Genomic DNA, 18,294 nt, shown 5'->3' with positions numbered 1-18,294 from the left:
CTCTTAGGGAGAATCTTCTGTCGCAGCAGCAGGGGAGGGTCCTCCACCCGAACCTGTCCACTCTCTGCCTTCTTGCATGGAGATTGAGCGCCGACAGTTGACAGCTTTTGACCTTCCTCCCGAAGTCTGTGAAGTTATTCTGGAAGCCAGGCGTCCCTCCACGAAATCTGTATACGTCTGCTGATGGAACACATTTTGTAAATATTGTACAGATCGGTCTATTGACCCCTTATCTGCTTCTCTGGGAGATATTCTCTTGTTTATCCTTTCCTTGGCCCAGCAGGGCTCTTCTCTGGGCACTCTGAAAGGCTACCTTTCGGCCCTCTCAACTTTTCTTTGGCTGCCAGATCAGCCTTCGCTTTTTAAGTCCCCTCTGGTGCAGAGGTTTTTGAAGGGGTTAACCCACTTGTTTCCCGCTTCCCCTTCTCTTATACCACAGTTGGACCTTAATTTGGTCCTTACCTTCTTGATGTGCGCATCGTTTGAGCCGCTGCACAACTGCCCTTTACAGTTGCTCACTATCAAACCAGCTTTTGTGGTGGCAATTACCTCTGCCAGGAGGGTGAGCGAACTTCTGCACTGTTAACACAACCTCTTTACACGACAGTGTTTCCGGACAAAGTGGTACTACGAAGTAGGGCATCAGTTTTTGGTTGCAACTCCCTTCCATCTGGGACAGTCCATTACTCTACCCACTTTCTATGCACCTCCGCACCCTTCCAAAGAAGAGGATCGTCTCCACCATCTTGACCCAAAAAGACCATTATTGTTCTACCTTGATCACACTAAAGAGTTTGGGTGGATGACCAACTATTTATAGTGTACGTGGAATGCAAAGAAGGGGCGTGCTGTCCAAAAGAGGACCAACTCTCGTTGGTTTATCCTCTGTATAAAAAGCTGTTAGCTTTGGCTAAGAAGCAGCCTCCTGAAGGCTGTAGGCCCGTTCCACCAGGGTAAAGGCAGTCACCACAGCCCTTCAGTGCGGGGTTCCAATTGCTGATATCTACCAAGCGGCCACGTGGGTGTCTCTGCACATGTTTACCAGACACTATTGCCTGGATTCTCAGGTTCGCAGGGAGGGCCCGTTTGGCTGCTCTGTTCTGCAGGATTTTCTGGTTTAAAAATGTCTGCAGTCCCTCACTCCTGGGAAGGTATTGCTTGGGTATCTGTTTAAAGGTGAGGAATCTGCGGCTAGATGTCTCTTTCAGATGGACAAATTACTTACCTTTGGTAACGCCTTATCCGGTAGAGACATGATCTGGCCACAGATTCCTTACCAACCCACCCATCCTCCCTGCACTGCGTAATTGTTTTTAGTGTCAGGGCTGTTCCCCCTTCAGGGCCCTAGCTGTTCTTTTTAACACACCTTGGTCAGTCACTTTATGGCTCTGTGCTTCTGGCATGGAAATTCGTGGAAAGTGCTGATGTCAACTTGCCAGAGTGGTGGTTATATTGACGACGTGGACTTCACAACGACGAACACTACACTATGACATCACGCAGAGTCGACACACGGCACCTACTGGCGTGCAGGGGTACTGCTACGAAAAATCTTCTGTATCCAGCCTGATGCCTAGAAATTCAAAGGTAGTGAATCTGTGGCTCGATCATGTCTCTACCAGACAAGGCGTTACCCAACATAACTTGTGATCTGTGGGTGTATGAGTTAGGAGTTGAAGTTCAGTCCATGTTTCACTTGTAGCTCCTTGTAGCTGTGCAAGACTTGGTCTGTGTGTTGATGTAGGTGTATAGCCCCTGCTTCATACAGGTGCTTAAATCAAGCTGCTGCAGCCCCTGTGGCGAAGGGTGGCTCCTGGCCCCTCAGGGTCCCCTAACCCATCAGGGGGATTCCATTTAGCCTACGCCAAATGAATAACTATGAGATATGGGAGACTCTAGGGCCCCTCTACTTATTCTGCATGGGGGGCCTTCATTTTACGTAACGCCATTGGCCTTATATATCTATGCAGGTCACAGTACCTCATTAGTCCCATAGGGCCACATGATATATGTTTGCGTACATCATAGTCCATATAGTGCCAACTATTTGCATAGCTGGGATGTGGGATTCACCCATGTTGTGCTTAGTGTACAGTGCTTCAGTCTCAATGATTTGTTTGTGAACATCACATTATATGTACTACTAATCTCTTATGATGGTAGGATGTGGACTTTGCCTATATCGGACTTACTGTTGGAGTATAGCACCTCGTTTCTGTATACATAAAGGTGTACAGTTCTCATGTTAGCCATGCAGTGTCTTTTAGGACACGTTGGCAAATGTCTCATTTCATGCACTGTCAACTTGTAGTTTTGGTGGGGCAATGGCTTCAACCATGAAATGCTCTTATCTTTGTAATGTAGAGCCTCGTGCTTACTGTTCACAAAGGTCAGATTTCATAAAGCATCAGTGAGGAATAGGCTTTGCACACTGCAAATTCGTGGTAGATTTCTGATCCGTATACCTATTGCAAACATTACCTTCATGCCCCAGACTGTACATTAGTTGATCTAGTACATGTGAAACGTCCTTAACTTCAGTGTATTATCTGGTGTTCACAAACCTTTGTGGAAATATACAGAACTGGTGATTGTGCACTGGACACTTGTTTTTTGTTTATTTACTCATATATGTCTAAACAAATTCAGTAAACTGAAGAATGGTAGCAAATGTTGTCTAGCTTTACATGGTGTCCTTTAGTTCCATGGCTTTTAACTTGACGGCAGAGATTTCCTGGAGAGATGTGTATGGTATTTGAAAAAGTTCACTTGATTTAGGCCCTCCTCATATGTTTTGCCCTTTTGCCTAATCTGAGCCAAATTTGGCAAGCTCAGAGGTTGAATATTGAAGATAGTTTCCCTCAAGTCTTTGCTTTGGGAGGAGACTTTGGTCTTTGGAAGTTGGGGGGACCCAAAGTGGTATGTTACTGTTTAGTGAAGTATTAAACTTAACTAGAGAGTGCAAATGTGCCTGTGTAAGTTATATGTCTATCCGTATAAATATTTGTGTATTGTACAGTGCTGATAACCCCTGTTTAGCTATGCTTCAGACAGTGTTTCCATCAAAAAGCCATTTTATGTTTTCCTTATAACTTGGAACAGTTACCCAGATCGCTACAAAATTTTGCACTCACTTAGTTTATGCAGATAAGATTTGCTCAAACAATTTTTTGTTGATCGGTTCAGGGAAAACTTTGAGATTAAAAAATAAGCATTTGTCTTCCATGGGAAGTATTGCTCTCCACTACAGCGAGGACCACATAACAGACGTACGCCAGATATGGCATAATAGTCGAAGTTCATTAAGTAAGAATGCTTTTTGTGGTTTGCCATAAATCAATTCAGACGTTTTTGAGATGGTATTCGAAGGGATAATTTTATGGCCATCTTTATAGTTGAAAAGATATTTGTTGATTTCTCTTAACTTTAGAACCGGTTAACGAATGTGTATGAAACTTGAAAGACATTTAGCATGTTAAGCTTACTCTTGGTATTTTCAAATTGTGCAAATCTGCCAAAGGGAAAGCCCAGAAAGAAAAAAGTGTGGGGCAAAAAGTGTTTCTTTGCCAATAACTTTGGTACTTTGTGAATGTGAGAAATTCTAGCAAAATTTGGAAGAAGTTTAGAATTATTTGTTTTCTATTGGTATGTTGAAGTTTGTGCCAGTTCAACGAAGTGGGGGAGGGGCAATACCATTTTTATTTGCCAATAACTTTGGCAAAATTTGATACATCTGCATGAATTGAGGGAGGTAGTTAGCAGGTTGCACTCAGTGCATCTATTGCAGATTTCATGCATATCCAATATCAGGGGAGGGCTTTGGGCTGTTTGATGGATCTCTACGAAATTTGGTAGATACCTAGTATGTTTATATTACTCTTGGTATCTTCAGTTGCATGTAGTCTATCAGAGGGAAGGCATATTGAAAGCGGGTCAAATAAGTGTTCCTTTGTAAATAAATGTTCCATTGATTAATGAATCTGCACAAAATTTGGCAGACGTTTAGCAGTTTTAGATTTCTGTTATGTCCAGTTTTTAGCAGGTCCATCAATTCAACCAATAATAAATGGCGGCAGTTAGAGTTTTATTCGCTGAAAACGTTGGTGCTGTGTGATGAATCTGCATAACATGTAAATTCTAGTACAAGAATATCGGGTGTAATGCAGATCAGTTGGGAGGGTGTACAACTTTTATGTGGAGGGTTAAAAAGTCTCTCATATGGCTGTGTTTGAAGGATCCATGCAGAATTTAGCAGAGCGCATGTTTAACTTTCATTTGGTATGTTAAGTAGCATGCAGATTTGTTAAGGGGGGGTCAAAAACATGTACATTTCCTAATAATTTTGGCACCATTTTGCGAAACTTCCCAAACTTTGGCAGTTCTGTTGGTGGGGCAGAATTCAAGAGTGTCAAAGGAAATTTAAATTGCTAAAAATATTGACACTGTTCGATAAACTTGCTTGATACTTAGCTGGCAATTATTTAGCAAGTTAAACTTGGTGCAGAGATGTCAAGTTTCAACTAGAGCCAATCAAAAGATACGCCCCCACCGTCTTCTACAACCACACACTTGCCTTTATCCATTTTGCAAACCAATCATCATATGTAAACATAACCACCATAAATCTCTACACAAGCACCATCAATCTCTACACAACCACCATCACACTGATATTCCCACTCATCCACTATCACAGGTCAATACGCAGACCAACATAAAAATAAATGACCAACATGAAATAACAAGTCAGATGGCCCTTTAAAAATCTCTGAAATTCACTGATATTAATACAGGTAAAGGCAAAATATTAATCGTGTAGTGTGTTTACTTTTCAGTTTCCATACCAAGAGACAGAGAATTACACTGAAAAAAACAGTGTGAGGTCATGAGCAGTGTATGGCAGGGGATGTGTGTGTGTGTGTGTTTGTATATATATGTATTTTCTTTATGTTGTCTCACTTCACGCTGCGCCGTGCACATCACTATGTCTATAAATTTACGTGGAACTGGCAAGAGGTCATGTGACCAAGATCTCACCAGAGATTGAAACGTGTCGTTGTTGCCAAAAATAAATCCGTAATACTTGCAACCTCAAAACCGGAGTGGCTCGCTTTTTCCTGCCAGGATTGCAGGGATCGTGGTTTGTGTGTGTGTGCGTGTGTGTGTGTGTGTGTATATATATATATATATATATATATATATATATTATATTTGTTGATCGATTAATTTTAGTCTGCCCATAAAAACAGTGTCAGTGGAAAGAAAAAGAGCCACATTTGAACACATAAAAAGTGATATAAAGTAGTAGGATTCATTCCGAATTGTATATATCGTGCTAATTTTAATATCACAAATTTCCTCCCATATTTAGGTCTCGCCTGACGTGGGCTGCGCACATGCGCAGTCTCGCTGGCGAGATTTAACGTTTTGTGGTATTTTCTGTAAAGGGCTTTAAGCCCCGCCCCTCTTTTCCATTGGGAGGCGTCACCGTTTATGCTAAACAGTGGCCAGCCATCGGAAAAGAGCTGTTCATGATGTTTTCGTTTGGCTTTTTCTGCAGTCCCACTTGGATGGCCTCACCTGCTTTCCTTCTGAATGTTTCTTATCTTTATGCGGCCAAACACATGGCCCCATAAAGATAAGAAACCTTTTACTTCAGAAGGGAAGCAGGCCGTCCAAGTGGGACGGGCGAAAAATCCAAATGTAAACGTCATAGGCTGCCTTGCAAGCGCTTGTTATTTTGGCGCTAAGGAAAACTGCCCTTGTTATGAAAGAAAGGTAGTTTGTTTTGATGACTACCGTAAAACGGCAGTGTACCGTTTTAAGATGCTTCTACGCCTATTGCAGTGCCTGCTGCTACAGGTGCACGGTAACTAGATCTACCGAAACCCCCTTCGGGCTCCACAGGGTCCCACAGGTGGTGGGAACAGGCAGCGTACGGGGCGAGCACCTCGCTTATCAGCCTGACACACCGAGCAGGAAGGAGATCCTCTGGGAAACACCACCGGAAAGCGTTAAATCCCCAGAACTAACTGACAACAGCGGAAGTGAAATGCGGGCAGACCCTGGCCGAGCGTCTCGTGCATCAGCCCCGAGTGTTTGTTTGTCTTCTCGTGCTGGAGGGTGGCGCGAGGGGATCCCGGGCGGAGGGGAGGGACGAGAAGCCTCAGCAGGCGGAGGGCCGGCAGGGAGCGGAGAGGCAGGCACTGTCCGGGCATGCTGCGGAGAACCGGGGAGCTCCCCTGCACTAACCAAGCTGCCAGGTACTGCCAGCTGCCCTGCCGTAGGACCTTCGAGAGACCCCAGATTTCCCGGGATTGAACAGCCGACGGATTGCCTGGTCTATTGTGAGACCAGCAAGAAGTCCCTTATTGCTAACGGTTGGAGGTGCCGAGAGACAGACTGCTCCCCTGCTGTGGTAGAAGCTGGGACTGCCTGCCTTCTACTGCAGGTGGAGCCCGGGGCTGCACTTCGGGCAGGCTCCGTAGCCGCTTCAGTGGAGCTGGGTTGCGCTGTACTCCGGCAGCATGTCTGTGCTGTGCTGCGTGGGACAGGTATGGCGAGACCGTGCTGCTGTGTTTGTAAACAACATGTGTGGACAGCTTGGAGTGGCTGAGCAGACTCTGCCTAATGCTAGAGCCCGGTGGGCGATATAAATCTCGTTTGCAATGTCTGTGTGGGGGTTTGCAAGCAGCGTGGATAAACCTAGATGGGTAGCCCAGACTCGACTGAAAAGTTGGTAGCCTCGTCCACACACGAACGGCCCCGCGCACAGTAGGCGGCGCCGGTGCAGCACCTGCAGATCTGCATGGGTATTCCAAGAGGTAGCCAGCGTCCCCACCCACAGGCGCCTGCCGTTCCCAGGGAAGGTGAAGCAATCTCACGCCTCTGTTCTCAAATGCTTTGGTTCCCAGGGCCTGTTCAAACAAAGATCGTGGAAGTGCCACAAGACCCCCACTCCTTTGTTACTCCTTATCCTAGGGTTATCTCCGTTACATTGTTGATTGTGTGTGCCTTAAAGCAGCTCCATATTATGTAGCGCTCCGCCACCCAGGAATGCGTGTGTGAAGCTTTGTAGAATGGATCTGATATCCGTAGAGCAGCTGCTGGCCACGAGGACCACTGGCTCAGACCCCCTGCATTGTCCCCTCTTTGAGCTTCGGGAACCAAGCTCGCAGCACGATGCGTAGAATCATGCGGAGAGCCGAGAATTCACAGTCACAACTGGCGGTTGGTTGTTGTTTTTGAACTGCAGTTGTGCTGGAAAGCTGTCTACCCGGATTATAATTGAGCCTTTCGGAGCCCTTGGGCATTTTCTCATCCACGCTAATGCAGTGGGGTTGCTTTAAAAAAGCGTGTCGTTGCCGAACCTCCGGGATGTCGGCTGAATAGCTGTGTTCCAGACTTACATAAATAAAGGTTTTAAAAAAAATAAATAAATAAAAAAAAAAAAACGTGTCGCATGATCACTCCTGCTTTGTCACTTAATACGTATGTACGTTTTTTTTTATGCTGTGGCACATTCAGACACTCGATTTATCGGCGACAAAAGGTCAGAACACATTAGAAGTATATCTGAACTCTCATTTTCTTTTAGTGAGATCACAGCTTCTTTCCCGCCCCCTCTATTTAAGTCTACTAAACTCCCAACCATGTACAGTAACACACTAGAGTCGACATCCAATTCTCCCACGAGTCCCTCTACGGTTCTAACAACGTAAGTTTTTTTTTCTTCCAACTAATGAAACCAGAGAGCCAGTTATGTCACCGCCTTGGGTTTAATCACCAGAAGTCTTTACTTTTATTATTTTAGAAAGTGTACGAGATACCTAGACACTACGCATTGTTTTGTGTTTTTTCCAACATATCGGTCTACAGATCTGTGCCAACGCGCAGTTTCCTTTAACAGTAAATGTTGTCACAGATTTGCATAATGCTGTATTGCCATTAGTATGGCCTCGCAGCAATCCCATATTTCTAGACTAACAAATGCTTGATAAACTAACTGCACGTTATCTCTGGATAGTGCTGACCAAAACATAATTCTGCGATACTTTACATATCTCTGCCAATATCCACTACACGGTGAGTGAGTGAATTGTTTGTCTGTTTAGTGCCTCTTTCCAACCCCACCCCCCCACCGCTCTCCTCACGGGCCCGATTTACAAACCCACATCTAACAAGCATTGGCATAGCCAATAGGTCTCGCCTTTGGGACCTTATAAGTGTTTAGCCATGCAACAGTTGATGTTGTTGCACCAAGGATATTGTGCTGGATAACTAAACACTTATAAGGTCCCAAAGGCGAGACCTATTGGCTATGCCAATGCTTGTTATATCATGTGCCCAGTGCTTAATTTTACTTCTTGTTTTCTCATGAAAGTTTAGGTATATTTAGTTAAATGAAAGTAAAGCCTTCAGAAGTTTATTTATTCTTAGGAGCATTTCAGTTTCGATGTTATCCACTGACAAACTTTTTTCCTTAATTACACATTGTGCAGTTTAGTATTATCATCAAGCCACTATTTGAATCTTTCAATGGAATGGTGTCTACAGCAAGTTTAAATGAACTGTATCAGACTACATTGTCTTGGCTGGATCAGCACTGCTCTCTTCTAATTTTGCGGCCAAGTAAGTAATATTACATTTTATAATGTTTTATTTGAGTATAAACATGAGCATATTCATGTGCAGTTACTTTAGTACATACAGATCATAATGAAGGGCTAAATACCAGGATAGTTCCCTTTAGTTGGAGAAAGCTGTTTGGACTTTAATTGGGGAGCATCTCTCTCGTCCACGTGTTACGAAATGGATTATCCTGGTATATAGCCCGTGGGCGTGAAAGGGTGTACAGAGGGAGTGATGTCTCCTTCTGCCGACTCTGATACACTTGCTTGATGTGTGATCAAAGTGATACGAACTGGGCAGCACATTCGAGGAGTCAAACGACATACAGGTCAATCGCATTGTGTATCGTACGTGACTTTTTTTCCCATCTGAACATTTAATGCACTTGGCTAAACAGACTGGGATACAAGGCGCTATTTCAGCGGGATTGGAGATGCATCTCAGTTTGTGTATTTGGCAAATTACCATATTTCAAACTGTTGGTTTAAAACGTTATTGAACATGTTATATTTGCCACAGTATGTACCATCATTCCAGGTGCATTATGGTATTAATAGTGTTCACTACTGTGTCACGTGGTCAGCGCACTATAAGGCGGGTGATTTTTTAAAAATTTTTGATTATCCTCACCTGTGATCAAGGCCATACTAAACGGCTGAAACGCTTAAGGACTGATGTACTGCCTTGGCACACATTGAATATTAGTGTGCCATCGAGTTGGGCTTTGCAATTTTCTTTGGTATATATATATATATATATACCAAAGAAAATTGCAAAGCCCAACTCGATGGCACGCATCATGTGACCAAGCTCCCTGCGAGGAGCGAAACGCGTCATGGAGGACACTTGTCCTATGATTGCCATTGACTTATTGATTGGATTAATAAATACCTGCTTCACCCGCTAACTGTTGTGGGACTTTGTGACTTTTTCACGGAGGAGAGAGGTCCGCACCTTCATTTTTCTGCTCAGGAGAAGAGCAGAGAGGGACTATTTCTATTTATATATATATATATATATACAATATATACAATGACAGAAAGGAGACTCTTATACTTTTACCAATAAAAAGTGTTTACCGACGAAGAGGAGTTTGTGCATTCTTTTCCGTGAAGAAAACTGATGAATGCTTCGTGCCTATATATATATATATATATATATATCACCTACTGGCGGTCGCCAGTAGGTAGTTATAGTTAGGACCTATTTTCCATAGGAAATCCGCAACATTCTATTCCCAATAAGTCTGGCGCCAGTTGACGAACCTTCGCAAAATTTTCCAAACTTTTGGCCAGCTCCGGTCCGCTCCTATCCTGAAAGTTTCGTGGTGATTCGTCAAGCGGGGGCTGAGAAAAAAGGGGGGTCCCAAAACGCTTTTTCCCCATGCAATTTCCCATAGGACCTGTAGACGCAGCTACAGCCCGAACTACTGAACGGAATTACACCAAATTTGGCAGAAAGGTAGACCTTGGTTCAGAGTCGAGCCTTTTGCTTAAATGGTGTAAATCTGTTCAGTAGTTCCTGAGAAAAGCAAAAGTAAAATCACATATATATCTGGGCGGAGCCTAACCTCACATCTCATCGTGAGATCTGATTGGCTGTCAGCACTTCATCCAAGAAGTGTTGGCAGCCTTCTTGGGACCAATATACATGATAGTACCTCATTAAAAAGCATTGCAGTTAATAGAAGGTTTTAAGACTTTAGTTACATTATAAATCATTTGTTGATGGTAACATACTCATTTTAGGAATTGTGGTATGTTCTAAGGTGATTTTACCATGTGAAAAAGCCTTCTGCTGGGATATCATGAATCATGTTTGAGAAGAAAACTATTTTCACATGCTTTTCCCACAGAGGTTTGGAAGGTGATCTATAAGCTAAACTGAGAGCATATTTTCTGTAAATTCACATTATCTTTCTTAGTCATTTGAGAATGAAGTCTGACATTCTCAGTAAAACATGTACATCCAACAAGAGCAGAGACTGTCAGTTGATTCCTTTGTGTTCTACTGCAGCTTCCCAGAGTGTTCCAAAGAACAACTAGAGCGCTAACACTCCTACTTATGATAAACGTATGGCACACCTGAAGCCATCTTGATTGGAATAAAGTGGTAACTCTTAAAACATTTAATTTAAAAAGGAACAAAATGAGGGGGTTCATTTTGCCATAGAATGTATGATTAATGCTGCAGAAAGAAAAATTAGGGCACATTTTGAGAGACTTCTCAAATCCTCTTCTATTTCATTAAAGAATTCTGACATGCAGACTGAAACATGCACTTTTAATACCAGCAGCAGACTTCCCTGGTGAGCAGTAGCTTTACTACAGTGATCTAATGAGCAACTAGAGTGCTAACATTCTGAATTTATGGCAAATGTGTGACACATCTGAATGCCTTCTTCATTGAATCAAAGTAAACACTGCCTACTTAGGAGACTGTAGTAAATGAGGAAAATAGGAAACTTCATAACAAGTCTCCCAAGATGGCCACCAGAGACAAAAGAGCCCAAATGTAGCAAAAATATCACCGAGATGTGGCCCAAGTATAGCCCAATGACAGAAATCCCAGAGTGTTTTAAAGAACAACTAGAGCGCTAACAGTCTTACTTATGACAAAAGTATGGCACACCTGAAGCCATCTTGATTGGAATAAAGTGGTAACACTTAAAACATTTAATTTGCAAAGGAACAAAATGAGGGGGTTCATTTTGCCATAGAAATTATGATTAGTGCTGCAGAAAGAAAAATTAGGGCACATTTTGACTTCTCAAATCCTCTTCTATTTCATTAAAAAGTTCTGACATGCAGACTGAGACATGCACTTTGAATACCAGCAGCAGACTTCCCTGGTGAGCGGTAGCTTTACTACAGTGATCTAATGAGGAACTAGAGTGCTACCATTCAGAATTTATGGCAAATGTGTCACGTCTGAATGCCTTCTTGATGGAACCAAAGTAAACAAGCATTGAAAATACAATAGGTCTCGCCCTCGTTTAAGTTAATGTCAGGACTCGAGGTTCCAGGCAGAGGCTCCGACCACGGGAGCGAAGACAGGTCTCTACTCTCCCTCTAGGGCACCACCTAGTTCGTTAGTGCAACCAAACCAGATAAACTACCCCACTGGGAGAGAAGAGCCATTGTGGACCATCAAATAGCAGCAGAGGAGAATAGGAAGCAGGGTCTCAGGAGGAGTTCCTATAGAAAAGAGAGAGAAACAGTAAATAAGTGCATATGTAGGTGGCTCAAGTGTAAGCTTTCCCCCTATCCCTAGTAGCTATATTCGCCCCTGAACTCTTTCCCTGGATGTGTGCTGTTGCAAACTCACCGTGGAAGGAGGGCTGATGGCTTTGTGGATAGCAGTCCAGACTTTAGAGTCAATAGCGTTCTGATGATAGCAGGTCCCAGAGTCCAAACAGAGCGAGACTGGCGGTTGCTCCGGTGTCAGGTACAAAGTCCTAATGAATGTAAGAGAACTGCCACACATGAGTCTCTCACACTCGAGGTGGTGCCGGGCACAAGTTGTTTTTAATATCACAGCACTGTTGGTCCCAAATGCACAACTGGCTCAGTAAGGGTGGCGGGAGAAGTTGGGGGCGTGCGAGTAGCAAGTCCGAGTACGCACAACACCCTGACGTCAATGAGAAAGTTCAGGAAGCAGAAGCGGCCGACTGAGGAGCCGCCGAGGAAAAAGGCAGGACAGCGAAGTCAATTGGTAGCGAGGAGGCGGGGATGGCAATTGAAACGCTGGGCGTCAGACGGGTTCAAACCCAAAGGGAGAGGGGAAGGAAATACGTGTACACCAGTGCCACGGGAAAATAGGCACCAAAGTACAGAGGTTATGTACTGCGGAATGAAACTTCCCAAACGCGGTACATACACGAGGCAAGCACACATCCAGTAGCAGACGAGCTACACGAAGCAAAGGCAGTCAAGGCGTAGACCGAAGCAGCTGCAGGGAGGCGTGGTCCATCCGAAAGGAAGGATTGTCAAGCACTGATAGCAGGCAGAGGCGTGGTAGATAAACGCCTCTCAGATCAGGTGATGAGATCAGGTGATGTTTACAAGAGCACACAACCTCCTCCCCCTTCCCACAGCCTTCTGGATCTTGTAGTGTACTGTCGAAACGGGGCTCAGGAATGGGTGCAGGATCTAAGGTGTAACAGTTTCCCCCCCTAAAGGCCTTCTTACCGGTCTGGGCTTTCTAGGGTTCAAGGCATGAAAGCGTCTGACCAAAGTAGGGGCATGTACGTGAGCAGCTGGTTCCCAGGTCCTGTCATCTGGGCCATAACCTACCCAGTCAACTAAATATTGTAATCTTCCCTGGACCCGTCTAGAATCTACTATACGCCTAACTTCGTATTCCTCTTCCCCGTTAATGAGAAGTGGAGGAGGGGGTGGTTCTGTACATGAGGGCTCTAGATACGGTTTCAGCAAAGAGGTGTGGAACACTGGGTGGATCTTCATTTCCCCAGGGAGCTCTAATTTCAGAGCAACAGGATTGATGACTGTTTGTACCACAAAGGGCCCTATATATCTGGGTTGTAACTTACGTGGTCCTGGTAATCTTAAGTTTTTGGTGGCTAACCATACCTTATCGCCTGGCTGATACTCTGGTGCTGGTTTTCTATGCGTATCTGCTAGTCTCTTCATTCTTTCCTTAGTCTCTGTGAGTTCATGTATCGCTTGTTTCCATATCTTAGTGAGCCTGGCATGATGTTCTTCTACTGTAGGGAATTGAGCAACAGAAGGAGGCAGATACAAAGGCAAGAAACGGGGATGATAACCGTAGGAAAAGAAAAAGGGGGATAGTTTAGACGCTGAGTGAGTGGAGTTGTTATAGGCAAACTCCGCCAATGGAAGTGCTTGTACCCATTCCCCTGTGACGGTGCTCAACAGACATCTCAGGTATTGTTCCATTGTTTGATTAGTGCGCTCTGTTTGCCCGTCTGTCTGTGGGTGATATGCTGAGGACAAGCGATGATCTAAATGAAGGGCTGTGCAAATACCCTGCCAGAATTTAGAAACAAATTGGGGACCCCTGTCTGAAACTATGATGGAGGGCAAGCCATGCAACCAAATGACATGTGAGATAAAAGTGTCTATTAACTCTTTGGCTGTGGGTAGTTTCTTAAGGGGTACGAAATGAGCCATCTTAGTAAACATGTCAACTACTACCAAGACGGTAGTGAATCCCTGGGATGATGGCAAGTCTGTTATAAAATCCATACTGATGGAAGACCAAGGGCTTTGAGGAACTGGTAAGGGAAGTAATAACCCTGCGGGTGCACAACGAAGGGATTTTTGTCTGGCACACACAGGGCAGGCTTTCACGAACTCGTGGATGAGTACAGACATATTGGGCCACCAAAACCACCTTTTGCACAAGTGTAGTGTCTTATCACTTCCTGGGTGTCCGGCCAGTGGGAGAGTATGACACCACTGAACTATTTCCTTTTGTAACTCCATAGAAGGAATGTTCAACAAGCCTTCGTGATAAAACAAAGAGTTTTCAATTGTGTTCATCGGGTCTTGTAACCATTCTTCTTTATTGAGGGAGGTGTATGCTGCAATCAGTCTGTCAAGAAAAGGACTGGGTACGCTCTTTTGTCTGTCCTCCGCAGCCACTATCTTGTTGGCGGGTATCAATGGGACTGGTGCATCGCTGGTGCACCTGAATTCCTTTCCTAGGCGCGATAGAGCATCAGCTCTGCCATGTTTTGCCCCAGGTCTGAAGTTAATGACAAAGTCATACTCACTAAAGAAGGACACCCATCGCATCTGACGGGGTGTGAGTGCTTTCGCTGACCTGAAAAACTGAAGGTTCTTATGATCTGAATATATGGTTATGACGTGAGGTGAACCCAATAAATAGTGTCTCCACTCCTGAAAGGCCAGTTTTATAGCGAGTAGTTCTTTTTCCCCTATCGTATAATTTTGTTCAGCGGGGGCCAGTGTCTTAGAGTAGTATGCTACAGGATGGAGCGTACCGGTTAAGGGATCTCTTTGCAACAATACTCCCCCCACTGCATATTGAGAAGCATCAGCCTCCACGTAATAAGGTTGTGATTCATCTGCATGCCTCAGAATTGGGGCCGAAACAAACTTATCCTTTAAGGCCTGGAAAGAACGTTCAGCAGTCTCATCCCACTGAAAAACCACTCCCTTCTTTAATAGTCTGGTGATGGGTGTGATGAGCTCCGAGAAATGGTCTATAAAACGCCTGTAAAAATTGGCAAAACCAAGGAAAGATTGTACCTCCTTAACGGAGGCAGGACTGGTCCAGTGTGTAATGGCCTTGGTTTTTGCGGGATCCATATGGATACCTGCAGGTGAAATCACAAAGCCTAAAAAGTCCACCTTCTCTACATGAAAGAGGCATTTTTCGAGTTTGGCAAAGAGATGGTTGTCTTGGAGTTTTTGGAGAACCTTTGTTACATGGGAGACGTGATCTTGTGGGTTCTGAGAATATACCAGAATATCGTCGATGTATACTATAACGAACACATCGAGGTATTCTCTCAGTATTTCATTGATAAAATACTGGAATGCCGCCGGGGCATTGCAAAGGCCAAACGGCACTACGCAGTACTCATAGAGTCCAAATTTCGTGCGGAATGCCGTTTTCCATTCGTCCCCTTCTTTCACTCTGATAAGGTGGTATGCGCCTCTCAAATCAAGTTTGGTGAAGATCTTAGCTTTCCTAACTTGATCCAAAAGCCCCGGAATCAGAGGGAGAGGGTATTTGTTCTTCACTGTTACCTTATTCAGGGCTCTATAGTCCAGACAGGCTCTCAACCCGCCTTCCCGCTTAGGTATAAAGAAAAGTGGGGAGGAAACAGGGGATGTAGAATGGCGAATGAACCCCTTTTGTAACATATCCTGCAAGTATTCCTGTAAATACTTGCTTTCTGGTTCAGTTAAAGCATACACTCGGCTCACCGGCAGTTCGGCCCCTGGAATCAGGTCAATGCGGCAATCAAATGCTCTATGAGGCGGAAGAGCCACTGCCTTAACTTCATCAAAGACAGCCGCGAACTCACGATACTCCGCAGGTAACGCGAAGTCATCAGTAGAACTGAGAGCACAGATAACAGAGGTAGTAGTAGGGAGTGTATCCTGATAGCAATGTTGAAGACAATAGGGGGATCGTAGAGTGACTTTTCTAGTGACCCAATCAATAAGGGGGTTATGTTTTTGAAGCCAAGGCACTCCTACTATGGCACCAAAATTAGGAGCTGCTATTAAGTCAAACTGGATGTTCTCGGTATGACCGTTATCACAGACCATCACCATTGCCTGTGTTTGGAAAGTGATTTTACCAGATGAAAGCTCTGTACCATCTACAGCTTTAACTGTTTCGGGATGAGTCTTTGGTATGAACTCTATGCCAAGGGATTTTGCCAAATCTATATCCAGGAAGTTACCCGTGGCTCCGGAATCCAGCATGAGTGATAAGGGAGTCTTGTTACTAGCAGATAAGACTAATACTACAGATATAGTTAAATGTGTAGGAGTTACCAAGGAGGTGTTGGCTAAATATGACGAGACCAAAAGACTCATCGGACTTGAAGAATAGGTCTCTCGTATCTCCAAGTCTGTTAGTTTTCCGCCTGAACCGACAGACTACTCTTACTTTCTGCTGGTCTTCCGCTGTTCTTTGGCTTGGCCAAACAGTCTTTCGCGTAGTGCCCCGCTTTACCGCAGTATAGACACACATTCAATTTCCGTCGTTTTTCTTTTTCTTCTTTACTGAGCGGCCCACGTATTCCCCCTATTTGCATAGGTTCTGTTCCCTCCTTCACGTCCCTCTTCTCCCCACGCGTCAGCAAGAGACGGGAAAAGTCGCCTTTCGTGCGTTCTCCTTTCCTCTCACTTAATCTGTGGTCCAGTTTAACTACCAAATCTATGAATGAAGGACAGTCTTCTGGGGGATTGACAATTTGGGAGAGGATATCCTTCAACTCGTCTCTCAGTCCTCTATAAAACAGAGACGTTCTCTTTTCTTCCGGCCATTGGGTTTCGGCTACCAACCGATTGAACGTGGTGATATAGGTCACCAAATCTTTTGAACCTTGTTTCAACCCCAACAACTCATTGTCACTAGCCTGCATATAGGCATGACGGGCAAACAGGTTCTTCATGCTGTCCTTGAACCGAGCTAGATCGTACAAAATAGGGTCATCGTTATCCACTAACGGAACTGCCCATAAGGCTGCGTTGCCGGATAAGTATGAAATGATGAAGGCCACTTTAGCGGCGTCATCAGGAAAGGCAGCAGATCTGCATGAAAATTGTAAATGGCACTGATTCATGAACACGGCAAATTTCTGGCTGTCTCCGGAGTACCGTTCAGGCATGGCCAGAGGAGTGTGAGGAGGAGTCACAACCGTGACGTTTACAGGGGCTGGTGCAGGTACTACCCCTACATTGGAGTCAGCCCCTAATGAGGGCATTTGGAAACGAGCTGGCTGAATGTACGACTTCTTTTGTTTGACGGCGCCATCTGAGGTACTGGGCCGTTGTTGGTCTCTTAAGGAGTTTAATTCTACAGTAAGACGCAAATTATCATTCTTAACTGACTGGAGTTCCTGTTGTAAGTTAGTTACCACCAGTGCTAATTCTGACATGGTTACCACTGAGTTAGGGTCAGCCATGGCCCCACCCAGTATTTCATTTTTATCCATCTTCGCTCAGGGGTTAGGGATTTTCGTGGGCTTGACAATCTGTCAGGACTCGAGGTTCCAGGCAGAGGTTCCGACCACGGGAGCGAAGACAGGTCTCTACTCTCCCTCTAGGGCACCACCTAGTTCGTTAGTGCAACCAAACCAGATAAACTACCCCACTGGGAGAGAAGAGCCAGTGTGGACCATCAAATAGCAGCAGAGGAGAATAGGAAGCAGGGTCTCAGGAGGAGTTCCTATAGAAAAGAGAGAGAAACAGTAAATAAGTGCATATGTAGGTGGCTCAAGTGTAAGCTTTCCCCCTATCCCTAGTAGCTATATTCGCCCCTGAACTCTTTCCCTGGATGTGTGCTGTTGCAAACTCACCGTGGAAGAAGGGCTGATGGCTTTGTGGATAGCAGTCCAGACTTTAGAGTCAATAGCGTTCTGATGATAGCAGGTCCCAGAGTCCAAACAGAGCGAGACTGGCGGTTGCTCCGGTGTCAGGTACAAAGTCCTAATGAATGTAAGAGAACTGCCACACACGAGTCTCTCACACTCGAGGTGGTGCCGGGCACAAGTTGTTTTTAATATCACAGCACTGTTGGTCCCAAATGCACAACTGGCTCAGTAAGGGTGGCGGGAGAAGTTGGGGGCGTGCGAGTAGCAAGTCCGAGTACGCACAACACCCTGACGTCAATGAGAAAGTTCAGGAAGCAGAAGCGGCCGACTGAGGAGCCGCCGAGGAAAAAGGCAGGACAGCGAAGTCAATTGGTAGCGAGGAGGCGGGGACGGCAATTGAAACGCTGGGCGTCAGACGGGTTCAAACCCAAAGGGAGAGGGGAAGGAAATACGTGTACACCAGTGCCACGGGAAAATAGGCACCAAAGTACAGAGGTTATGTACTGCGGAATGAAACTTCCCAAACGCGGTACATACACGAGGCAAGCACACATCCAGTAGCAGACGAGCTACACGAAGCAAAGGCAGTCAAGGCGTAG

At 44.9% G+C, this 18,294-nt stretch overlaps 1 protein-coding gene across 1 annotated transcript in view; it reads left to right on the top strand.

Annotated features, from left to right (window-relative positions):
* The window catches only part of MLXIP (MLX interacting protein), a 2,063,149-nt gene that overhangs the window by 1,994,424 nt on the left and 50,431 nt on the right, over positions 1 to 18,294 (top strand). Inside the window, exon 16 of the mRNA XM_085634535.1 lies at positions 8,502 to 8,631. Within this exon, the coding sequence (XP_085490661.1) occupies positions 8,502 to 8,631 (130 nt within the window). The remainder of the gene's footprint in view (positions 1 to 8,501; positions 8,632 to 18,294) is intronic.

The sequence above is a fragment of the Triturus cristatus genome, chromosome 11 (assembly GCF_964204655.1).
Source record: "Triturus cristatus chromosome 11, aTriCri1.1, whole genome shotgun sequence".
NCBI classification, from domain to species: Eukaryota; Metazoa; Chordata; class Amphibia; order Caudata; family Salamandridae; genus Triturus; species Triturus cristatus.
The sequence above is the reverse complement of the archived record's forward strand: the minus strand, read 5'-3'. Positions and strand labels throughout refer to the sequence as shown.